This window comes from Zootermopsis nevadensis, unplaced genomic scaffold, assembly GCF_977971745.1.
Source record: "Zootermopsis nevadensis isolate Lab colony 2312 unplaced genomic scaffold, Znev_1.0 Znev_ptg000010l, whole genome shotgun sequence".
Classification (NCBI taxonomy): Eukaryota; Metazoa; Arthropoda; class Insecta; order Blattodea; family Termopsidae; genus Zootermopsis; species Zootermopsis nevadensis.
This window is the reverse complement of record NW_028259142.1, coordinates 8,554,718-8,580,989: the sequence shown is the minus strand read 5'-3', so window position 1 is coordinate 8,580,989 and position 26,272 is coordinate 8,554,718. Positions and strand designations below refer to the sequence as shown.

Below are 26,272 nucleotides of genomic sequence, written 5' to 3'. Positions count from 1 at the left end.
AGTGGAGGGCAGCAGCGACCACTATTACCAACTTGAAGCGTAAAGGAAATGATCCTGGACCGGTTCGAGGCTGGATTACCACAAGCATGGCTGGAGCAGCTTTAATGGTTGTGGTACTGCGATGTGGAAAGCAAATGGAAAAACTACCACATTACTTTTTTCCAGAACAGCTTCTGCCCAACAGGAGCAGTCACAATGTGCATAATGCTTTCTCCAGAGACAAAACAATCCGGAGGTTAAACTAGTCCTCCATTCGGATCTCCGGGCGAGGACTGTCTCGGGAGAAGGTATCAGGCAGGAGAATTCTTTTAGGAAATTCAACATAGGAACGTGGAACGTCAGGACACTACAACAGGGAGGAAAACTGGAAAATCTGAAGATCGAAATGGATAAAAATAATGTGTGCATTGTGGGTGTCAGTGAAGTTCGATGGAGGGATCAAGGTGATTTCGAGTGTGGAAACTATCATATGTACTATTCGGGAGGTGAGAGTGCTGAAAGAGGTGTTGCAATAGTGATGCAGAAATGGATCAAGAAAAGTGTAATCAAAGTGCAAGCGTGTAGTGACAGACTGATGTATATCAAGTTGAATGCAGAACCATTGGATATTCTGATAATGCAGGTGTACATGCCAACATCGGATCATGACGATGAAGAAGTGGAAATAATATATGAGAAGATAGAAGAAATCATCAGGACAGAAGGAAGAGGGAAAGTGCAAACCATAATAATGGGAGACTGGAACAGTGTCGTGGGGAAAGGAACAGAAAACAACATTGTCGGCCCTCATGGACTGGGAATAAGGAATAGGAGAGGGGACATGATGGTTGACTTCTGCCGAAGAAATGGACTGGTAATCACCAACACCTGGTTCAAGAAGCATCACAGGAGATTGTATACGTGGAAAAGCCCAGGAGACAGGAGAAGATACCAGATAGACTATATTATTATTATTATTTATTATTGACTGCAAATGGGTTTATACCCGGTGGCAGTGTCCTACAATAACATACAAAACAATGAGACAGAACAGAACAATGAGATACATCAACACAATGAGACAGAACAAAACAATAAACAAAAGGACACAACAAAAACAATAAGACACAATAAACAATGAGATACATCAACACAGAGACAGAACAAAACAATAAACAAAAGGACACAACAAAAACAATATGACACCCAAACAATGGGATACATCAACACAATGAGACACAACAAAACAATAAACAAAGGACACAACAAAAACAATAAGACACAATAAACAATGAGATACATCAACACAGAGACAGAACAAAACAATAAACAAAAGGACACAACAAAAACAATATGACACACAAACAATGGGATACATCAACACAATGAGACACAACAAAACAATAAACAAAGGACACAACAAAAACCATAAGACACAACATACAATGAGATACATCAACACAGAGACAGAACAAAACAATAAAAAAGGACACAACAAAAACAACACATCCCACTCAAAATCAACCAACTCATAAATTACAAAACCATCCAACCTCAAGTACTTAACTTAAAAAAAAGAACTTAATACCACCTAGACATAAGACAATAACTGTAATGTATTACAAACGTCATGAACTGATGCACTCACACAACAATACAATGAGACACAACAATACAACATACCACACTCAAAATAAAACATCTGACACAATAGTGAAGCAACGATTTAGGAATAGCGTAAAGGATGTGACAACAGTGCCATCAGCGGACATCGACTCAGATCATAATATGTTAGTTGCAAACGTCAGCACCAGAATGAAGAAAATCAGGAGAAGGGGGGTGAGGAAGAAGAGTTGGGACCTGGAGAACCTGAAGAGCGCGCGAGACGAAGTAAGAGAAGAATTGGAAGGAAAATTAAGTGAAAGTGAAGGCGAAAGCGTTGAAGAGGAATGGACAAATGTCAAGAAGTGCCTAACAGTGACATTAGAAGAAAAGGTTGGTCGGATGAAGAGGATACCAAGGAAGGCATGGATTACACAGGTTATGCTCGATAAGATGGGGGAGAAGAGGAGATGGAAGAATATCAACAGTGAAGAGGGAAGACAGAAATATCGAAGACTGAACAACGAACTGAGAAGAGAAACAGACAAGGCGAGAGAAGATTACATCAACAAAGTATGTGATGAGATAATGACACTCCAGAGAATTGGAAGATACGATTTGATGTATGCAAAGGCAAAAGAACTAGGATGGAAAGAGAACAAAGGAATTCGAACACAGGAAATAGAAGACCCATCAGGAAAGATAGCCAGTGACCAGAATGAAGTTAAAGCTGTGTGGGAAAATTATATTGAAGAGCTCTATGACAAGGCCAACCGACTGGATGAGAAGGAGATGGAATTGGAGCCAGAAGAAGACGTAGAGGAGGTCGACAAAGGTCCAGAGATACTGAAGAGCGAAGTAGAGAGGGCCATAAAGGATATGAGAAGAAGAAAAGCTATGGGAGATGATGAAATCCCATCGGACCTATTGAAAGAACTTGGAGAGAAAGGAGTGAAGGTTCTTACTAGACTCGCTAACAAGATATACACCTCCGGTGAGTGGCCCAAGGACTTTCTGGAAGTAACAATGATTCCATTACAGAAGAAAAAGAATTCCAAGAAGTGCGGCGATTACAGGACCATCAGCCTAATCTCACATGCGGCGAAGATAATGACGAGAATACTGACTAAAAGACTAGAAAAGAAGATAGAGGAAGTGATGGGAGACGACCAATTTGGATTCAGGAGAGGAAGAGGAACCAAAGATGCCATCGGAGTTATGAGAATAATTTCAGAGAGAGTTCTCGATGTCAAGGAAGAAGTATGTGCCTGCTTCATCGACTGGAAGAAGGCTTTCGATCGAGTAAAATGGAAGAAATTAATGAGGATCCTACAGAGAATTGGAATTGATTGGAGAGATAGAAGATTAATCAAAAACCTGTACATGCAGCAAAAAGTCAAAGTGAGACTGGATTCAGGAGACACCAACAGCGTTGAGATAGGTAGAGGTGTAAGACAGGGATGCTGCTTATCACCAATTCTTTTTAACCTGTACGGGGAATGGCTTGCCAAGGAAGCTCTGGAGGGAACAGGAGACTTCAAAATTGGAGGAAGAGTGATAACAACTGTAAAATATGCAGACTTAGTAGTATTGGCGAAGGAAGAGGAGGAATTACATAACATGATGGACAAGTTAGTGGAAACAGACAGAGAGTATGGAATGGAAATCAACATTGAAAAATCAAAGGTAATGAGGATAGCACCGAGAGCAGAACCATTGAACGTTGTAATTGGAAACCAACAGATGGAGAATGTGGAGCATTTCAAGTACTTGGGAAGCATAGTCACGACGGACGCCCTATGCACCAAGGAAGTAAAAGCAAGGATAGCCATAGCCAAGGCAGCTTTTGTCAAGAAGAGGATACTTCTCACTAGCAAGTTGGGCTTGGAGATGAAGAAGAAACTAGTGAAGTGTTACGTATGGAGTGTCGCGCTGTATGGAGCAAAGACTTGGACACTCAGGAAGAAGGAACAGAAATACCTGGAGAGTTTTGAAATGTGGTGTTGGAGAAGAATAGAGAAGATCAGGTGGACGGATCGAGTGACCAACGAAGAAGTATTGAGGAGAGTCAACTAGCAAAGAAGCATTCTGCAGGCGATTACACGAAGGAAAGCTAACTGGCTGGGACATATTATGAGAAGAAATGGATTAATGAGTGATATCACCGAAGGTAAGGTTGAAGGAAAGAGAGGACTAGGAAGAAGATTGATACAGCTAACCGACGACCTTAAACAAGGAAAGAAGATGACTTTCCAGGAATTAAAGCGAGAAGCCGAGAATAGGGACAACTGGAGAGCTCTTTTTGGGCAGAGCAATGGACCTGTCGTAAAACAGAACACTTAATAATAACAATAAGAGGGAAGACGATGGGGCGTGGAGAAAACTGCACAATGATGAGCTTAAAAATCTGTACTTCTCCCCCAATATTGTCAGGGTGATTAAGTCTAGAAGAATGAGATGGGCTGGGCATGTAGCGCGCATGGATGGGACAACAGGTGTGCACCGGGTACTGGTTGGGAAACCTGAAGGGAAGAGACCGCTTGGGAGACCTAGACGTTGATGGGAGGATAATATTAGGCGGGATCTATGGGAGATTGGAGTTGAGGGAGACTGGATTATGCTGGCCTGGGACAAGGTCCGGTGGAGGACTTTGGTTAATTCAGTGATAAAACTTCGGGTTCGGTAACCCATCTAGTTAGTTAGTTAGTTTATCTTGCGAACAAAGAATGGCCTGAGAATGCTAGAAATAGATATTCTATGTAAGATCTTTTGCTATCATTTAAACCACATCAGGAAATGATCGGCATCTGTACTACCATTCTCATGCCTAAGCCGGTACAGACCTTTACCTTAAATTGTAGTGTATGATTTTATGGGAGTCTCTGGGGTTAAATTAAGTGCAGCACTGGGTACAAAAATGTGTGACGCGCACCAAAGTTGTGAGTACAAAATAGAGAGTGGAACATATAAAATAATAGGAATATAGCATCAACATTTAAAATAGAGGTGTTAAAGCTCAGATTAGAAATCGCCGGGACTTCAGTTTGTCAGAATTCTCTGACAGTACTGGAGAAGTGTGTACAGTTTAAATTCTCTTTGATTAAAGAATGGGTTTATGGTTTATGCGCCTTTGCGAACAAACCACTAAAATTCTTAGACCGAAAATGAATAAAATCTCGGAAACAGCTAACTTAATGAAAGGAGCAAAGTTACTTTTAGGCATATTTCAGATTTAATATTAAATTGCTCAAAATAAATTCCCACACCATTGGAGAGACATTGTTGCTGCTAATAGCGAACAAAATTTATGACTGAGCATGATAAAATATAAGTCCAAGCACTTAAAGCAGATTTCATTCTGTTGTTGTTATTAATATTATTATTATTAAGCGACAAATTGAATTAATGTGAGAAGATGTCAATTAACAAATGATAATCGCATTTAAATGTAGTAGAATATTTTCACCCCAAATCGATACATCAACAGACCTCAGCGATTGTGAAATGAAGAAAATATTCTTTAATATTTCATGTTCCGTCGATCGCTCATATAACGGAATGCAGGAATCAATACGGTCAAGGCTATGAATTTATCAGTTCGTTCCGTATCTGTGCTTGTGGAAATTGCAGATTTTATAAGTTGTAAGACAGGCTTTCATGCCTAAGTAAGTGAAGTTACTCGTCACGCAAGCTTTATACATACCATAAAATATATCGTGGCTTTATAATCACAAAACTCTCAATCAAGAAAAGATACTGTGCTATAAAAGGCCGCAGATGTCAAGAATCGTTTTAACTCTCTTCTATATGTAATATTGCGCAAGGAAATACAGGCAGACCACAAATAATTTCTGTTGCGGTAGAAGGATATGCGGTTATCAAGACATTAATTTTGCAAAGAACTAACTAAGCTGAAAAATAATATATCGAATTTTTTATATACATCTTTGATCATAATTGCCCTGCTGTGCCATATTTATCAGATAGGGGAGCCCAGGGTATGGCAGGGAACTTAATTTTTTGAGGCATGTGGAAGGGACAAAAATAAAAATAAAAACATGGAGGAAACTTGTGTGGATTTATTGTCTATTTGAAATTTATAATGAGTTATTAGTTTAGTTCTAAGAGTTGTAGTTTTAATATAAATTTTTATAGAAGAATATAACTTTCCCCATTTTGCCCCGTACCAGCTGCAAGACAGAATATGGTTTTTATATATTTGAAAATTTGTAAGAACACACGGATTATCTAATAATTATGACGTAGGATATAAAAATGATTTGGCATACAATGTAAAATGTCGTAACTTTACACATTTGAAAAGTACTTGGGCGTAAAGCAGACAGCTCACAAGCGCACCTTTTCATAATCGTGACTACCAACACCTGCATATGAGATATGGGCCCATTTCAAGCAAGATGAACACTGGATCCTCCCTTCAATAGACTGCGATTAACGTCTCCACTTTACAGCCACTTGTCATTTGATCTTCTTCTCTGGGTACCCAATTTTGCCCTACCCCATCCTGCCCCGAGTATATTATTTCAAATTAGGATTGTCCCACCAAAAATGACATCATGAAAATGAATAAAATTATTGTGGTTAAGACGTTCAATAAAACACCTTGTAACATGCATCATTCAGCAAAGTGGGTATGAGTAATGGATAGGGCTCACTGGAAGTGGAGAAAAATTTGTAAAATGTAGGAGCAAAATCCAGCATAGGTGATTATTTCGGAAACTGTAACCACAAAATGGCGCTGACTGACATGACATGACATGACCCTGTGCTGTATGCTAATGGTTTTTCACCCGGTCCCGATAGATCGCAACGCTTTGCAGACGAAATAAAGCCGATACGCTGTTCTGGCCCGTGGCCCCGTTATGCCCTGGTCTCCGCTATATTTGTTAAGTTCAACGTACCCAACACCTATATAAATATTCAAGTGATACAATTTTAAGGTTTTTTTTAAAAACTTTCGTTATTCGTCAACACTACTCTGTGAAAAATCAATTGTTAAATTAGCAGCAAAAAATTTTTGTCTACAGGAAAAGATTGTGAATTCATATAAATTAATCCTTAGTTCCTTCAAAGTCCCACTGGTGTTTGAAGGTAGTTTTAAAAGACGTTTCAATACCGATCTCTTTCGTAGCACTAACAGGATCAAAGTCCTTCTGCATTTGGAGTAGGTTAGAAGATAATTTATTTAACCTACTATAAAATCACTGTGATCCGTAATGGAATTTGGCTGCGATATAGACTATCTTTTAAAACTAATTTTGAAGCTCAGTAATATTTTCCTGATTTTTAAATGAGCATCCGAGACGAATACGTGAAACTCTCACAACTAACCATCGACTAATTACCACACCTTAGCACGACATACCTGTGTGAAAAGTTTTTATCAGTGGCAACAAATACGTCAAGGTGCCGTAATAAACTCTATCTTGTACAGTCACTATGAATTTCTATATAAAGCAATCACAATAGGACGATTCACCTAGTCCCAAATTCTAGGTACTGTTTAGTTTGTATGATATGAAATGTTCACGGCGAGTAAGTATGTTAAATTCTTCTCGGCCTACCAGCTGTGTAATGCAGTCCTCGACCTCAGGATAATGACAGTACCTTGAGGACGAGGAAGAAGATGGTTCTCCAAATTGTAACGGTCCAAATTACATTTGCAGAGTTAATTTAATCATGTTATTTAATTTCTTGTTATTTTATTAATCTACATTTTTTATAAATTTCTTTTCAAAATTTAAATTTTGTAACTTCAATATGTCGAAATTCAGTTTCGACTTTATGGTTCATTGTCACTCAGGAGACGAATGTCACTGGGCAATGCATTGTATGGTGTGAGTGAGGAAATTTTAAAGAGGTAATTAGACGCAAGAACTGTATTGAAGTACCTACGTCACTGGGTTTTGAATATTTCGAAACAGGAACAGGTTTGGCATTCTATAACAAACTTTGAATATAGTCACACGCAAACTTTCAAGTCTAATACAATTCTGAAATCATCTTCTTGCAGCTAGAGCCAGTTATTATCTGTATCATTCGCAAGTAAATAAATAGTGTGAAATATTCAGCAATAGCGGCAGCCTCTAGTTGTCGGCAGTTACCTGCCGTAAACACTACGGAGTGTCTACCGAGGAGCCAAACTCCTATCACCGAGCGGTTATAAAACGTTGGTGTTGTCTTCAGTAAGCAACTTTATAGGGTTGGTAGCCCGATAATAATTTATTATAGTTTATAATCTAACTGTAAAAGAATATGTTTCTTGTAAACAATTATGCTTTCTGTCTCCAGAAATAGTATGCGCTCTTTGCTTTCAGTCTTATAATGTTATTTTTACGTATTTTTTTGATTTTAAAACGATTACCATTGTGACGCATTGTATTCCTATCATAGAAAACGGATATTTCGTTTAGAACATATTTCGAATTTTGTGTACTCTATAGAATACACATTCCAAGTTTTGGTTAGCAGTTTTGATTTGGTTTACAAATTCTAAATTTTCAACCAAAAGTTTGAGACCTGTGGAAGGTTTACTAAAATAGCATGGTGGTCTTAAATTTTTGGTTGACACTGTATATTCTTTTATGTATAGATTGCTCCGTCTAAGAACAATTTTTTTAAAGAAAACATTTTTACACAAAGTTTTGAGATATTTATAGAAACAAATATGGGTCTACTCATTGTTCCCTGTGTTACGAAATTCACATACAGTACAATTATTTATGTGTTACACAATTTATCAGTGTCTTTGTTGTTTTTGACTCAATGTTTACAGTGCGAACAATAAAAGTGTCATATTTAAAAAATGAACATTTTCTGTTGAATTGCTTTCTTCTTTAAATTATTGGGATGTCTGAGAACTCCATTACCTTAACTTTATTACTTTTGTCTTTTACTCAGAATATTAAGCAACAAATTGCTACATTACGTCAGTACTGAGTGTTACGTGACATTTGTAAGTGAAGCAGCAACTTTAAAGCATTACAGATGTTGGAAGATCGCCAATAAACTCAGCCCTCTTCATGTTCGAGTATCGGTAATAACACGTACCAGGTCCCCAGAACATCAGCTGGGATAAATGGAGGTAGACGAGACTGCGAAGGATATTTTAGAAGTTCGTGGGTTTGCCGCCTAATAACAGACGTTTAGTTCAATGAGCTAATAGAATTCTATCAATAAGTGTTGTGTAAATGGAAAATTTCTTTTTTGCTTCCAGGCAGTGTAATAAATCAAATATCGGTAAAATTGATTAATATCTATTACAGTGTACAATAAGATGAAACGTTGCAGCAACCTCCTAATTTGTCCCTTCCTTCATTTACAATCCGCATTTTTGGTGCGCCGACACCCCTGAGGAGCGAGATCTCATGCTGTTGTCGATTCCTTTGCGATATTTATCTGCGCCCATCTGCCTCTAATAAACAACTAATCAAAAAGGCTAATAATAAAGTTCTTTCATTGCCCAAGGTTAACGCTAATTACAAACACGAGATATGCAGGTGGCTAGGAACCTTTCCACGTTAATTAAAATCAGCAAAAAACATCACGAATGACAGCCATTACTGGTTCTACTACCGCCAGTAATTATTCTTCTTAAGTTTCACAAATAGTTCTTTGCTTTATAAAGTTTTTACAACATATTAACATACATGGAAGCAGGAAAGACAACTTATATATTTATGTGCTAGTAATTGACTCAAATATCCCCAGATACATCCTAAAATGGTGTCTCTTAAGTGCACGAGGCCGCTTAAATTACAGTTACCTCCTCTTCTCAAGAGGTTGCTGTGTCCCCTTAAAATGCTTGCTGATTTAATGGAATGGTACCATAGAAAGTTAATTTTCATTCCACTCCTGTCGGCTTGAAAATACCTTCTCTCTCTGATTTCGCATTGCAATTTACTAACAGTATGTTATGTTGTGAGTAGAATGTCGATCAAATACTACCCTATTTGCTCATAAAGTTACATTATGTATCACGACTTTTATCTTAAGGTGGGGTATGCACAATAAGAATAGTAAATAAGCTGTGCAATAATAGTTTAAACGGAATAAGGAAATCTGTGGAACTCTAGGCAAAATGGTTTTCATGTAAAGGCTGATACGCAAAGAATAGTCCAATTAGTGTTTAAATAGTTTTCAAAACATAAAATAAAATCCCTTTTAATTTTGGGTGTTATTCAGACAAATACTGGAAAACTCTTTGTAGCCTCGTTTTGTACGTCTGTCTGTAGCATCCATTAATCCAGATATTGTTTTCTGAGGTCTTTCGAAATATAGGTTATGCCATGTGAAATTTGGTATGCCATTCAAGGCTACTAAAGACTAGTAATTTTCAATTTTATACAATCGCTAACACCAACACGACGGTTTCTTGATATATTGAGGTGGGAGGATTATGCTCCACCATGTCTCCCCTACACATGATCGTCTGTGACTGATGACACAATTGTCCTTAACACTATGGATCAGTCATCACATACGTTGGAACAGTGACGACTCCATCGCCCATTCTGCCATCTATCACTTGGCATTCGAACTAATCCTGTTGCAATTTTTCTTTGTCTTGGCTACGTAGCATAATACATTGATCCAGCATAACATAACAAAGTCGAATTTGTTAAGGAAAGTAATCGCTATATCCTCATAGTAGGGGCAAAATCTAGTTTGTTTAGAAAAGAGGTGTTCTTATTTCTCTTAATAATGACTAATTGCGTTATAATAGGCTCTTGTGCATTAGTCTGTGAAAGTATCACTACCACATATTAAGAAAAAAATATACATAGTTCGTCAAAATATGTTTACAAACTTTGTGTTCGTGTTCCTGAATAAAAATAAGAAATAATGTTTCTATAAACATGTGGTCGCGAAAGTTTCATTTTCCAAAGAAAAAGAAAAATTAAGATTCAATGCACACCTTTATTTCAAAATATAAAGACAGGAATGTTTCTTTATAACAGATGCTCTAATGTTGCTCCTCCATTCTCCACACATACCCGAGCACGACGTACACAAGACTGACGAATTCGTTCGTACACACCAGGGTTTCCTCAAATCATGTGGCATGCATTCTGCACACGTTCCCACAGGTCGTCTTCATGGTTAATGCGTGTTGCATGAACGACGGACTTCAAGTGATCCCACAGATAAAAGTCCAATGGAGTCAGATCTGGTCACCTCGGTGACCATACTACTGGGTCACAGCGTCGAATCCGTCGCTGAGGGGATTGTTCATATTGAGATGATCTCTAACACGACGGGAGAAGTGTGCTGTGGCTCCGTCGTGCATAAACCACATTTGTCTTCTTGTATTCAATGGTACATAATCAAGGAGACATGGCAATAAGCATGTCGACAATAATTCCTGCCCAAAAATTAATTGAAGAATTATTTCTTATTTTTGTTCCTGGAACACGCCACGAAGTTTATAAACTACTTATGACTGAACATGTATATTTATAAACATATATATGTAAACACACACACTGATTTTATTTCTTAATTGGAAAGAAATTTGCGGCAATTACTTTCTTTAGGTGAAATGCTTTTCTCTAAAACTGTTGTGTGTTTTCAATGGTACAAAACCATCAACAGAAATTATTCCGCTAAGTTTATTACACAGTCTCTCTCAGCCCATATCCTAAGAAATGGTCTTGTCTGTCTTTTACTCTTTCCTTGAATCACTGCTAACAACTCCTGTAAATAACCTTATTTTTTCGATATATTCACGTAATATATATGTTTTATTATTCTCTTTAACATGTATAAGAAACAACTTCCGGTCGCTTATGCAATTAACTGTAGAATTATTGCCAGTTTGCATAACAGCTTTCAACATAAGGTCAGTGTATCTGAGTTCACTGTACTCTCGTTATTGAAGATGAATAGGATTCTCGGGCTGTTATTTTTAAAAACACTATTAGAAAATTTAAGTTTTGTTTAGTTTGAAATGTCCTTTTTATAAATTCCACAAATTTCTGCGTGTTACATTATTTCGCCCCATATCGAAACAGACTTTGGTTTCTTCTTTACAACCTTTTTAATTTCACTAAACTTTTTAATCAATTGGTATAGATTGGTGCTCCATTTTTATTACTTACTTTTGTTATGTTCTTTTACATCGTATTGTTCTTAATCACCGTAGTGCAAAAAACATATCGTAATACTGTTCATTATCTGAGGTAGATTTGTTTCTTTATTGCTTTCATAACCCCATATATTTTTATTGTTTATAAAAATCTGTCTGTGAATTTAACAGCGAAATCTTCAAAAACATGCAATTAATTTTGTTCCTTTTTTCTACTGTATCTTCTTTCTTGATATCTACGATAGAGTAATTTATTTCTTTTCTAGTGTTTCTGGTCTCTTGTACTGAAAACAAAAGCCGGTTAGTTGGATTATATTTTTTGTGGCACTCATCTTATTCAACTTTTGTAATGCCGCGGATATCAAAGCATTCAGAGGCAAACTAAAACGTCTTCACTAGTAACCCCATTAAATCGTTTCCTTAGCTGAAATTATTTGGTGCTTTAAAAGTTCTCTAAGTTATTATAAATGTTTGGACTAATATTAGTGTTCTGCTTATGTTGTTTGCGAAGTCCGTTTTGTTTATAAATACATTCCTTTCCTACAATACAGCTTTGAATCGTTTTACAAAATCATTATGTACTTTATAATTTATGTATACTTTTTGCTAATTGATTTTTAGTAATATTTTCTCTGTGCTTATTACAAAAATATTTATCTACTATTACTTTTCTGAACATTGTTTACCAACATGTTGGCCTTCGTTACAAGCATGCGTAGAAATTCTATTGATATATGATGTTTCATTAGATAGCGTTTCGTGTAATGGTTTCTTCAGATTAATCATAGCTATCTTAAAGGTTAAATTTTGAAAGTGTCAAATGTTGTTGTGTCCATCATATTGCAGCAATTCATTTACAAAAATTTCTGGATGATATGCATTGACTGCTTTAGTAAACAAAAATATTTTGTTATTTAAAATTTTCATTACTTTACCGCAAAGTATTTTGGAACGTGGCGTGGTTTAAAGATGGCTGTCTTCTGGGTTGTTGCAACGTGTTGTGTAGTAGAATTTTACCGACGTTTCAGAGGTCCTTGCTGTCTCCATGGCCAGAAGACAGTCATCTTCAGACTCACCATCGTGATGATCTCAAATCCTACGTGACATGATTTATTTAGTTATTACAGAATATTTTTTCCGATTTACTTTTATTTCTTTTTTCCTTTCATCATTCTTTTACGGACCAAAATTTTTCGATTCTAGTGGCGTTTTCTAGAACCCATACCAAATTGAAAGAATGTAAACAACTGATAATTTAAGACAGTCTGCCTGTATTCTTTCTGAGAGTCGTAAAATCTCTGCGTGTAGCAGTGGCATATTTATTTTTAATTTGTGTTTCATAATTCATGTTTATTAAAAATACATGGATATTCATTAAATCAGGTTAATTATAAAAGTAAGGTCCCAAACCACATTATTATTATTTTCAAGGACATTATTTGTTTCTCTTCTTATGGACAGTATTATACAAAACTGAAAGTATGTAATCAATAGGAAATTCAAAGTATTCCGCGTGAAATTATTCCTCAAATCGTGTAGTTTCTTTATTTGTTATCGTTTATCTTTTAATTTTTAAATCGATTGTTTTTAAATATACGGAAACCTTTGAACCAATTTAATTAAAACGATGATTCGCGGTTATAAAATACTTCCAGTTTTTGTATTGTTGTCAGTTCATTCCTCAACAACTGCTGAAATCGTTATAAAACAACAGAGGATCTTACATATGGAATGAAGGAATCAGACGACTTTCTAAAATTATTTGGTGGTGATTATTAAAAGCTTTTTAACATTATAGTGGAAAAATACATTTTACCAATTGAACCATATTCCGCCTATTTCGATAAAAAGAATATTACAGATCTACTGTTTGAAAACTACCTTATCAACGTAGATAGAAAAAGAGGTTGGGCCGTTAAAGAAGCGCAGTATTTCATATTTAGCTTATAACTGAAAACACTTTACAAGATGTTACCTTTTAAAAATTTTATCACCAAAGATTGCGAAATTATTCACATCATTGGTTTAGAATATATTTGAAAAGAAAATAGGCACGGAAATGTTACCAGGGATGAAATTTTTGGGAAAGTAGTTAATTAAAGTAAAGAAAATTAGAGGCGGAAGTTGCGAACGGGACGAATAACAAATTTCGTTTGAATAATCCACAAAGAAATACCGAAAAATCTTAATAAAATTGAACAAACTCCCAGGAAAAAATTATGTTATTTTATTCTGAAATTGTTTCGGTAAAATAAAGGAAAAATTCGGATTTGAATTTATGGTGATATATATATATATATATATATATATATATGAAAATGTTCCGGTGATGTGGGGTTGAGGAACAATATATGCAAGACAGTGATTGAGGTGTGGAATTTGTATTGGATTCTTTTTAAAAATGAGGGAGATCAGTTCAGCAATCAGATGTCCACATCTCTCAATTCAGTCTTTCCCTTTGGCACTACGAGGATTAATTATGATAAATAAGAGTAGTATGCTATTAACGAAACTTACTATATATATATATGAATAAAACTGCCATAAGGAAAGTAATATAGTTGTATGGAGTTCAGATGTGTACTATGTATGTTTCTAAGGTTTAAACGATATCTGTACATATATTTATAGACTTCTTCATGCCCACAACTATTTACATTAATTTTCTCGCGGAAGTCTGTGTACTATAAATCCCAGATTGATGATTATTTGGTTAATTATTTGCGCTAAAAGAACAGATATTCATATGGGTGTCACACATGAGGAGAATTTTAAAGCTCGTAACACATAGGGCGGTTAATACGGTTCCATGACAAAACCGCACACGAAAATTGCGCACAGAAAGAAGCACACTGTCATAAATGCTCACACTAAAATTACTCACACAGAAAAATGCTCACAAGGACAAATGCTCACACTGACGAATGCACACACTGATAAATGCTCACACTGACAAATGATCACACGTACGAATGCTCACATGAACGAATGCTCATATTCACAATACTATAAAGTAATCAGCCGCGCAAGCTGGTTACCGTAGTAAACCGACGTTTCGGGAAAAAACCCTGAAGATGCGGACAGAGTTTGTTCCCGAAACGTCGGTTTAGTATGATAACAATCAGCCGCGATAACTGGTTATCCTAGTAAACCGACGTTTCGGGAACAAATTCAATACAATCTTCTCGGACAATCAGCCGCGTTAACTGGATACCGTAGTTAACGGACGTTTCTGGAACATATTCCGTAGTAAATTTTTACTGATAAATGCTCACACTGACAAATGCACACACGTACGAATGCTCACATGGACGAATGGCCATATTCACAATACTATAAGTAATCAGAAGCGTTAACTGCTTACCGTAGTTATGTTTTTATTCCATAACTATGTTTCGAAAGAAATTTGAAATGTACACAACCTAAATTTCTATTGGTGATAGAAGAGAAAGTATTGGGTGCAGTGGAAGCATGAGATTTTATTTTAAATAAATTGTGTTGTAGTTCGCATTTAATTGATACTGTAATTACCTTACCCCAAGGCAAATTAATAACAGAGTTTGAGTTTCTGGAAAGGGCGCAGAAATATGCTACGTTAGAAAAAAATCCTCCATTTAGCCTGAAAGCTAATTAAAAAATTATTAGTAGCGTCAGAGGTGTTTATTATAATATTAACGATATATCATACCGAAAGATGAGCTAAAGTTGCCATTGCCGTTTATAGGCAGGGCTACCAACTTTCCAGATATCTCGTACGATCCGCGGAATGTAAGTGTTGGCATTTGAAACTGGAGGCTAATGGTCAGCTTTTCTAAGTCAACTCTGCGGCAGAGACATATAAATATTAGTGAGAACAGTTAATGTCAGCTTTCTATTCTATTCTACTCTGTGTTAACAGAACCCGCAGTTTAACACCACTAATACTAAATCTAGTCACCAGACCGAGTTCTTCCAACACCTATTACCAATAAAATATTTCCAATATCTATCTTAGTCTCATCATCTATCTTATTATTCATTCGATAGACGTTTAAGAAGATTCTATATGAATTAATGTGTTTCTAAACTTAGCCGCAGGTCATAACCTAACTACATTTGCGAATATTACAATAGTGGGTGACTTCATGGCGGTGGCAAGCTAACCTGGTGGTGGTCGTAGCGGCCGCGCGGTCTGAGGAGTGGAACTCGTGCGCTTGGGTTCGAATCCCACTCAAGGCACGGATGTCTGTCCGCGTGTTTCTGTGTCGTGCTGTCCTGTGTTCAGATAGGAGCCTTGCGACGGACTGATCACTTATCCAAGGAGTCCTACAATTCGCTTTAATAGATCAAGAAACCTCCGAAAGGAAGCCACTATGATCTACACATCAGCGAAAAGTGTATAAAAGAGAATGTGAATTGTTCAGTTACTTTATCCTCCTTAGGTATGAATTTATATTCTTACCTCAGAGTGAAAGATCATTTTTGACACATGAAATGGTAAAGCTTTCCTTTGCACGCCCTAACATTTGCCGTTCAGAGTATTAGACGGTGTGATCTCAGTTTTTAAACTGATAATTACAAGCATTTGAGGAATTTAATCCTGTTTTAGTTGCACTTTTTTAGTCGTCAATCCTAGGATTAGTTGGCACCACATTACGGGGATTTACATGCGAAGATCCCACGGTCGCCTAGCCTAGCGTGGCCAGTCTTAATAAACCAGACAGGAAGAGGAGGACGGACAAATATCCGTGCATTGAGAAAAACTTCAACCCACGATCGCAGCGGCCAGGCGCACGGGGATCATGCCTCAGACTGCGTGGATTATTTGCATTATAAAATTGAAAATTGTAACCAGGTACACAAAATGTTGAGCACACTTAAATTAGTTACTGCGTATATAAACTTCATAAATATATTTAATATCCCTTTAATTGATTTACTCATGACTAAATTGATAACGTCCAATAGGAAGGTGATATAAATGACGTTTGCTTGACGTCCGATAGTTTATAGGCGCTCAATATCATCCTGATCACTGTTTAGTGATTGAAAAGTACGTAAAACCTTATAATAAAGTAAATAAGCAACTCAAAATTTGATATGGATATATATTCTCAAGAAAGTAAATGATGCAGAATTTAAGGAACGATATCTGATCGACATCTCAAAATAGGTTGCATCTTTGGAACACTTGGATGATAATGTGGACATCCGTAGCACTTATGAAAAGGTTAAAGAGAAAATAACACTTTTAGTTAATGCAAATGTAAGCTGCAATGACTTAAACGCGTACAAACACAGTTTTGGTGGAGAATGGAACAATATCAGAATCGTTACATAATGTAATGTTTTTGTATTAGCGGTATTGAATCATCGAGTATATTACGAGAGTGTTAGTTGTAAACTGGAAGCCTATTTTTCTGTTAACTGCCTGTCATTGGGTTTCAGTTGTAATAAGCCTCTCGGATTAATAGCTGGATAAATGTGTAAGTCATTTAGCCTAATTACCTCACGTCCTGCAGGACAGCTTCCTTGGCTCCTTCGATGGTGAAGTTCCGAGCAGCGATTGTAATTCCTGAATCCCGGACTACTACTTCTTCGACAAGGACTGGATCTACGACAGGCACGCCATACTTCGGGTCGCCTAAAAATCAGTGTCTTATTTACAATGAGCATTTATAATTAATGTGAAACTAGCCACATAAAAAATTCTCAAGTTACCAGAACATGATTATGTTGATTTTCCTTTAAACATCCTTTAATTGGCTGAATGAACTTCCTATTACGGTCTTCTAATAAAATCACAGTGTCGAGTCGCGTTTTGTCTTTGCATCATGATCGTTATTCTCTAGGTGTCCAAAATCACAGTCTCCTCCTTATATTTTCAGGTCGGCAGGCTGCTTATTGAAACATTTCTCACATCTTTAATGTATAGCCTGTTAGTGTCAAACATTATTTTGGAAAAAAATACAAAAGGCTACAGTGGCTTCTATAGTACAATGGAGAGAATGAGACAGTCACCTTTGAGAAGTCTAGGAATAGCCTCTCTGCCGTGCTTCAGCGCGCAGTCGCTGAACTTTGGGTCATTTTTGGAACAGGGTTTAATATAGTCGGCTGAAATGAAGTAAAATATGAAGATAGTTGATTTATAAGTTTGAACAAAGTTAGCACACAGTAGGTGTTATTAACGTAACTTATGTTTCTACATAATCGTTCACTAAATGATGATTACTCTGAACTGCATGTGTGAATGAGAGTTTCTTGTTTCAGAATGATGGTTTAACGTTCAATTTTACCGAGACATCATAAATTTGTAGAGATGGTGCATTTAAGTAACATGGGAACGTGTTGATAAAGCCTTGTAATTAATGTTTTTTGACGAATCTGTTTCCAATTTAGGCAAGGAGGTTTCCTACCCACAGCCTCCAAGAGAATGTTGCGGTAGTTCCTTAAAACAGTCACAACCGTTTCCAAACTGCCATCATATCATCCCACTAATACATTTCTGCAGCTTGACGCTACAGAGCGTTTAAAATTGAAACAGCGCAGTTAAATGAACCGACAATTCGCCACGTTCAGAGGTCATAAGGATGCATCATTATTCCTTCAGATATGCTGGAGAGATAATATTACGTGTATGCCTGCTGACAGAAGTACGGAACCTACACTGGTTTCTTGACAATTATTGCAAAGCTTGACAGTTTTCTGAAAGTTAAGAAGAACGTAACTGGAAATACATATTAAATTTACAGAGTTTCCACTTACGTTCACATTTTTATTTTAAATGCGCCTAGCCCTCAGTCTTACATAACCACCCTCATCGTAAATACCGTAAGCTAACACATAGCTAAACGTAAAGAAATCTAATCCAACCTAATCTGACCCAGATTCGTCTGGACCCTATGAGACATATTGCCTCTCTTGGGGCTCTCTTACACTGGTTAACCTGCACTCCATAAGAGCATCGCCGTCCCTGTTGGGCACGTGGCCCCACAAAAGCGATTTCCACATGGGGTTTGCTTCCAGCCTTGGACCTTGGTCACATTGGCTATTAAAGTTCTATTGGTTAACCCGTCTTAGTGATCACTTTGTTTACCTTGGTTACTATAGTTACAAATGTTATCTTAGTTGCCAAGGTTGCCTTAGTTTTATGGTCACCATCTTATTTTTATTTTGGTTGCTACAGGTATATCCAAAAGACTTTACCATAAAAGTAGGATTAACTTAATGACTTCAGTAATTCAGTGCAGTCAGTGATAGGAAATCCTTTGGAGAAAATTGAAATATGAAACTTAATGAACAGTACTAACATACTTATCCACAATTGACTGATGTAATATGATCCATAAATAATTACCAGCTGAAACGCTATTTCCTTAAATCAAATTTTAGTCATAACTGTCATTGATTATCGTATAGACCAGCGGTCGCCGAACTGAGAAATGAATCGCACTGAAAAGTAGTCATGTTGACCTTGCTAAGAAATAGACCGGTCGTACTCCCTCTCCTTCTAAAAGTACGATAAACACGACGCGGTGCAAGTTGATTGCATCTGCTTGGAAATTTGTCTCTGAACATTCGCTTGGAAGCCATGAGTGAGGCTGGAGAATTAAGTTGGAGGATACGAATCAGATAGAAAGATTCAGGGTTCTGTAAACATAATACGGCACTGAAGGTTTTGGGAAGAAATTAAAATAGTAAGGGCAGTTTTATTCGTGGTTTATCTTAAAAGTGATGCTGACAGAATTGTTAAAGATGACGGGTATATACAGTATGAAACTTCAATTATTTGCACGTAGTTGATTTTCATTGTCTTTTTGGGTACTGATGAATACTAACTGTGACGCGTTTAACCTTGCTGCTCCACTGCAGAATTCATAAATGAAAAAAACCGATTTCAAATCCGATTTTATGCTTAACGAAAGAACAATAGTTCTGTATGGCGATGCCTGTTTGACCCAGATGATAGTTTATTACTTTTTGGGATATTAAATAAAATAAAAGAACCAAAAGAGATTTTGTGCAGGTTGCCTGTCGCCTTCGGGAAAACACGACAGACAGACGATCTCATAATATTTTTTTATCTCACGTTCAAAATTAATTTCACCTCGTCCATGTTAAGTACGTTCTTTTGTTCGAAAGCGTTCTTACCAGTTTGCGCATCCAATAGAAAAACTAAATTTTATTCGATTCGGATCGGTTCTGTTCGGTTACTTTCCATGTAGTGTTCCGGCCGCTCGGCTTCACAATACGTTTGAAATCGCAACGTATCGCTAATTTATGGGACAGAACTCTAGGCAACCGACTGGATTCGAAAAATACATTTATGCTACAATTCCGTCCCGTTTGCTCCCTGTCGATTATTTTTGTTTTATACTACACTGAACTAGCTCTTAAGGAAATGTCACATTTATTTAAATATTTTAATTACGCTCTTAAAATTTTAAGTATGTATGAGGGAAAAGCTTGATCTAATGATACCCCGAGGGTCTGAATTAAGCCTTCTATTACGAAACCATTCAGAAGTGACTGGAGGCCATTATTGCGTAACAGTGAAAACAAGTCAATGACACATTATTGCTCAAAGGTGACCTAGGAAGGGATTACCGTAGCAATAGTTTACGTTACGTTACGTGACGTGATAAGCACATATGGATTTTCACTGTACTCCAAAGAGAACGTCTTTCAAATCTTATTTCCGTTCATTGATCCCAATTATTCCGATATTTCGATCAGCTGGTCAAAGATTATGAATGGAAAGCGCCTGGGGAGAAAATAGAAACTGCTGATGTTATGATTTAATATAATTTATAATTTAATATTGATATATTGAAAGAAAAATATATGACAACTGACCTCAGATGCTGTGGATCCTTCTGATTAGATAGCAGTTAATATGAGCTTGTTGTGTATGTTTAAGGTATTAAGAATTTTCCTTTAAAAGAAATTTTGTTAATTATAGTCCTTTTTATGAACGTGCTAACTCAACCGCAACCAAAGTCAAATACGGAGTTAGAACAAGAATAGAAACTAAATACAAAGAACAGAAAAGTATAGAAAAGAGCGAAAAGAAAAGAAAACACAGGTCATTCCGAAAGTTGTATACACAAAACCATTATAGTATACATCAGTTTTGTGAGGGGGGCACCTGAAAATAAATACAGTTTAGACATATTATTCTGTCAAGAAAGTGTTATAAAATTAAACATAATTTTTGTCAAAAATGTCAAAAATTTGTATATACAATTACCAGCAGCGATGCACGTAGACGAAGGACAGTCTCATTGCACTGTTCTCGCTGAAAGTAGAAACAATTTCTCTTAGACATACGAATATTAATAGTGTCCATGATGGATGTTATTTATTTTGCTCTTGGAAACATTAATAAAAATAAAACATCGATATGTCACTGAAAATGAAATCATAATCGCGTAAGACGTCCTACTAAAAAAATAAAAAAAAACTGAATAAACTTCTTTATACTTTCTAAATTGGAGTCGGTTGTTATGAAATTTTTTCATACTTAACTCATGCTCATTAAGCCTTAAATTCCTTTTGCTTCGTAATGAACTTGTTCTAACAGTACCTCAGAAATTTTAATTGAACTTATTTTTTTGAAAACAATTCAGAAATTAATGCTGGAAGATGATTTTGCTAGTTTATTTCAGTTCGATTCTGTTCGGCTCGATGTACGAGTGGTGTATGTCGCCCCTAAGAATTGGACCAATTGGCTGTATGTATGTATGTATGTAAGTAAGTATGAATGTGTGTGTATATGTGTATATATATATATATATATATATATATATATATATATATATGGGAGATCAGGGCAGAACGGGGAACTAAATATTTGTAGGCATGTGGAAGAGAGTTAAGAATTAAATATTTAAATTTTCTTAAGACCTCACACATAGCAGCAAATCAAACACTGAGCGAACAGGGCGGAGTTTTGGAATGAGAATATTTTTTAATTCGATTCGAACTGGTTCGGCTTAAGCTGCAAAACTCAGTCGTAACTGTATCAGTGTAAGTTCGACGTACAATACATTGAACATATATATATATAAATTTTTTGTGTTGGAGTCAGAATATTTACAGACCGTTCTATCAATTGCATTGAAAATTATAATATTTAAGGAAGAAACAAAACATGTCCAACTACTGTGGCATTATTTTGTCAAAATTTGTAAAACAAAATTGGGTTTAATTTGTACACATTCTTGTAGACTTTTAACAGAGACAGTGCAGGGTGTAATATAATTATAATTAAACACTGTGGTGTACGTATATAAATAAAGTCGAATTTTCTATTTCTATTAGCAGTGCCATCTCTTGTCCAATATTTGTGTTCCTTAAGGGAAAAACAAAATAGGCGAAAGTTGTATTGGGCCCCAAGTACTCTCGAGGACGATTAATCGTTAGCTCGAATGCAGAAGTAAACAGAATTCCTTAAAAAGCTTCTTAGAACCGAAAATTTTATGGTTTTACGATAAACTCATTTGACAGACAGACACATTCTATCCACACATATCTGCTGATAAACAGTCTCATGAATTTGGGTAGTAGTTAAAGTACGTATTATCTCTGTGAAATATGTACAACTTTTGTCTTAATTGGACAATATAACATCAACGAAATCACACATAAAATGCTACTTACATTGAAGGTATTTCAGAAAAAATATTTTGATGTCATCAATATACATAAATTTCCGTCTACAAAACCTTTATTATTGTAGTTGTATTCGGACTATACATTTCAGTTTTAATTGGTGCTTGACTTTTATGTCTGGTTCTATCCATACACAAGGGCACACCATCAATGCTTCGCCGCTGGCGTCAGACGAGTCTGGATAATCTACGTTGGCCAAGACCGATATCTAATGACTGCCGATGTGTACACATATCATTCCTTCATTATTACACATACATTTACGTTTTGATCACATTATGCTCTTTCAGGAAAATATTAACAAAGAGAAAATTAAGAGACAAGGTACCACGCAAGTTAATGCGTAACAGAGTAATCAAGACGCTGTTGCGGATTAACTTGCGTGGTATCTTTGGTTTGGATGAGCGAATCTCCGGGACGAAGAGCGAGCGAAGGACGCAGGAGAAGCAATGTAGTGTTGACAGCTGGGCTGATTATTTATGGTCTTGCAAATGCTGAATAAAATAAACCAAGTGGGTTAATCAAATGCAGATGCAAAGGCTAAACACGCATTAGAATTTTAAACAGCATTCGTATTTTTCTTATACTAGAATGGGATATTCTGCTTTTGACAAATAATCGTTTGCACTTATTTTGACGCGTATAATTGAATCCGCGCTGAGGAAACCTGCGTTGAAGGAGAATTTATCTAAGTACAACGAATTTCTTCTTTCATTTTGTTATCACTGCTTGTAGAATATTTAAAAGTACGATTTTGAAAACAAGCAGAATAACACAAACAACACGTCAAATTTCATCCAGATTCGTCCAGTAGTTCTCAAGTTTAATCGACTGAAAAGACGGACGGACAGACATGACGAGCCCATTATTGGCAAGCACTTCGTGCAAAGAACGCATAAAAAGCAACACGTAAGTCCAAGACGTATTTTAGCAAGGTGCTTAAGCATGATGTGCATATCACCTGCTAATGTTAATATTGAATATTATTTAATTCACGAAAAGGAAGATGGAATAGTAAGGTTGAAACATGTAATATGAATATATATATATATATATATATATCCGGTTTAACAATGTTTCTACATTTTTCCGGTATCCAACTTTATCGTTGGCTCGAACTATAGACATTCAGCAGGACTCCTTGGACGAGGGATCGGCCCGTCGCAAAGCCTCTACCTGTACACAGGACAGCACAATACACATTCTTAATGTACACGAGGATGCAATCCCTGAGAATAATTCTCAAGATACTCTTGTTTAATTTGATCCGTCATTTTATGTATCGTTTTGTAGGTAATGAGAATGAATACCAAACTGAAATTTGAACCGCATTTACAAACCGTGATTTCAAGGTTCATTTTGCCACCACTTCTGTACAGAGCGACCAACGACAAGAAATTATTTCAAACGTTCAATAATGTTCACTTATTGGCATACTACAACATGCCATCTATTCAAAATGCCTATATAAAATTTTTTGTATACGTACAATACGAATACATTTTTTTGTGTTCTATGGGAACGTATCGACTTAACTCGGTCATGGTACAGACGTCAGAAGTAGGTATACTTACTGCCCACTTACACGAAAACACGTTAATACTTACTGTTAGTGTAAACGTGTTTCAAACACGAGAAAACTTTGTGCAATTTCGAACCTATTTTTAAAATATGTTGAAACTGTAAATGAACGAATTTCTATCTGGTTCTATTTTAAAAGTAAGTTATTTTAGGGAGGGATATAAGTACGGCAGCCTTTACGTTTTACGCTTTAGTTGTACATCAGTAGCAGGCCGTGGAGAAACACCCTACGTTGAGTGAAACTAATTTTAGGACAAATAATATATTTTGTCTTAGAAGAAAGGAGAGTTTGTCAGCGAAAAATTAATGAATCCTTTAACCAAACAAGCAACATAGTGAGTCGGCTTATGAGAGAACTAGTTGTATACCTGCAGGCAGAAAGTGTGTTTGATGTAAGGAAGTGTTCTCTGAAGTGTAATCTGGTGGTTGCGTGCATTTGCGTGTGTATCATATCAGTAAAGTAACACTTTGATTTTTATGATACCGTTTATATTTAAATTATAGAAATGGTAAAATCATAAATGCCAGGACTTAATTCGTTTTAGAACCTACCTGGCATATGGACTAGGGGTTTGAGTATTCCCCACCTCCAACGCATTTTAAATAGAGCGTTTATTTATAAAGTATTCAATACAGGTGTAAGTAATGATTTATTTGTATTAATCCTATAAACGTACGGAAAGAAAATTGTAAACTGGGTTATACTCACAGAAATATCCACATTCTATTAAACGGATTTTAAACTTCCTGTTATCCGCATAAACTTTGTCCGTGTTTCCGTTTTTAACGAAACCTCGGAAAATGAATAGTCCTAGTCAGAAGTTAACAGAATTTGCAGCCGTCATAGAATGCTGTGGTCTGTCGGGGTAGACGCAATCTCTCTTTTTTAACAAATTGGAAGTTACTAAGTGACCAATACTGTAAACAACAATTAATTTGTATATATTTATTTATTTATGACGAAAAGGATTTGAGCTGTTCACGGCGGTGACTACGAAGTTGGCTATCTACTTACTTGCTGCTCACTTGATTTCGCAACTAGTAGTTCAGAATATACACGTTTACAGTCGAATATGGGACGATGAATCAATTGTCAGTGATACTGAAGGATGTGGTATTGACCTTATTTTAATGATTTGTCCGGTATTTTCCTGCACGAATTGTCGACAACCACTAAGAAACTCGGTCAGAATATTTTGTTCCTGTGCCGGGGCTTGAACAAAGTGTTATTGGTTATGAAGCAGGAACGCTAATTACTTAACCGAGACTTTCAGTTATTGCTGTGATACAGTTTCTTATAGATAAATGACGGTTAAAGGTGTCCTTTAACCTACGCATTACTTCATAAAAACGCGTGAAAGTTCTTCTTTCTTGGCCTGAGTTTTAGATAAGTTTCAAGTGATAATCTTCACGTCCAGGCCGCTTTATCTCCAGTAGCCACAGAATATGAATGATATAGAATTGGTGGCGAAAGGCAAATACAAAACATAGTCACGGATGATTCATATTTTAACAATTTTATGTTACTTACGTAATTTTAGAGCGCCAACGCTGAAGATTTCAGTGCAGGCTACGTAGAGATTGCAAAGCTGCATGATTAATGATTTAACTTCACTTAAATAATCACAAAACATAAGAAATTCCAACATTTATATAGACACAAGCATTGGATGACCTTGGTAAAAGTCCCTCCCTACGAGTATGTAATACAGCTCGGTGCGTGATGCGTATATTTTACCGTGAAAGTGCTGAAGATGGAGAATGACATTGCACTAGCTTGAATAAAATTAAGTGTAACTCTATCCTGTACAAAATGCATTCGGTTAGTGAAGGGGTGGCACAAAATAACTGGCCGGTCACAGTGACCACGCCAACTCAGACGTGGTTCTCGTGCACTTGGACACTGTGACCGTGGGTTTGAATCCCATTCAAGGAATGGATGTTTGTCCGCCTCTTTCTATGTTGTGTTATTCTGTGACCAGTTGGGGGCCTTGCGATAGGCTGATCACTTGTCCTACCGAATATCTAAATAGATCAACAAACCTCCGAAAGGAGACCCCTGTGCTCCACATCAGAACGAAATGACTATGGGTGATATGCAAATTGAGTATTTTGTTCAAACCTCTTTCATATACCTATGTGATATATGGTGACCTCATGATCATTTTTGACATTCTTTTTATCTCTTCGGTTTTAAAATCATTTAATAAGTTATTTTCTTATCAGAAATCTGTATTTGTATCTATTCTCTTCATTGCGAACTATGTTTGTATTCCAGCGTGAGTAGTGATTTGATAATCACGAATATCACGCTACCCACGACCAGAGCCAGAAGAATCCTACTGATTA

At 36.4% G+C, this 26,272-nt stretch overlaps 2 protein-coding genes across 5 annotated transcripts; one reads left to right on the top strand and one right to left on the bottom strand.

Annotated features, from left to right (window-relative positions):
• The first annotated feature begins 385 nt into the window (after nucleotides 1-385).
• On the top strand, nucleotides 386-8,827 carry LOC147874213 (protein CFDP2-like). Its single transcript, XM_087346068.1, has 3 exons — nucleotides 386-894; nucleotides 1,710-2,313; nucleotides 8,819-8,827. The coding sequence occupies exons 1-3, from the start codon at nucleotides 386-388 to the stop codon at nucleotides 8,825-8,827; spliced, it is 1,122 nt and encodes a 373-aa protein (XP_087202194.1).
• A 1,674-nt stretch (nucleotides 8,828-10,501) lies between these two features.
• LOC147874212 (protein takeout-like) lies at nucleotides 10,502-25,533 on the bottom strand. Of its 4 annotated transcripts, XR_015534508.1 has the most exons (6): nucleotides 25,455-25,527; nucleotides 17,690-17,782; nucleotides 17,177-17,312; nucleotides 15,378-15,511; nucleotides 12,625-12,785; nucleotides 10,502-11,973 (listed from the first exon to the last, which is right to left on the bottom strand). XR_015534508.1 is itself a non-coding variant. In XM_087346455.1 (5 exons), the coding sequence occupies exons 1-5, from the start codon at nucleotides 25,516-25,518 to the stop codon at nucleotides 12,703-12,705; spliced, it is 510 nt and encodes a 169-aa protein (XP_087202581.1). In that variant the 5' UTR covers nucleotides 25,519-25,527; the 3' UTR covers nucleotides 10,502-12,702. The 4 variants fall into 4 exon arrangements, 1 of the variants encoding a protein (XP_087202581.1); XR_015534510.1 differs by lacking the exon at nucleotides 15,378-15,511 and adding an exon at nucleotides 20,919-20,966 and having other exon boundaries at nucleotides 10,502-12,785; nucleotides 25,455-25,533; XR_015534509.1 differs by adding an exon at nucleotides 15,833-16,046 and having other exon boundaries at nucleotides 10,502-15,511.
• Nucleotides 25,534-26,272: the final 739 nt, after the last annotated feature.

Excerpts from the sequence above, each read along its gene's own strand:
- LOC147874213 (XM_087346068.1), top strand. The coding sequence starts at position 386 with ATGGATAAAAATAATGTGTGCATTGTGGGTGTCAGTGAAGTTCGATGG. Across the intron at positions 895-1,709 it reads AAGAAGCATCACAGGAGATT|GAATAGCGTAAAGGATGTGA; the intron begins GTATACGTGGAA and ends GCAACGATTTAG.
- LOC147874212 (XM_087346455.1), bottom strand. The coding sequence starts at position 25,518 with ATGCAGCTTTGCAATCTCTACGTAGCCTGCACTGAAATCTTCAGCGTT. Across the intron at positions 15,512-17,176 it reads GCTGTCCTGCAGGACGTGAG|AGTTGACTTAGAAAAGCTGA; the intron begins GTAATTAGGCTA and ends TCTCTGCCGCAG. Across the intron at positions 12,786-15,377 it reads CAACTTTAGCTCATCTTTCG|GATTTGAGATCATCACGATG; the intron begins GTATGATATATC and ends CATGTCACGTAG.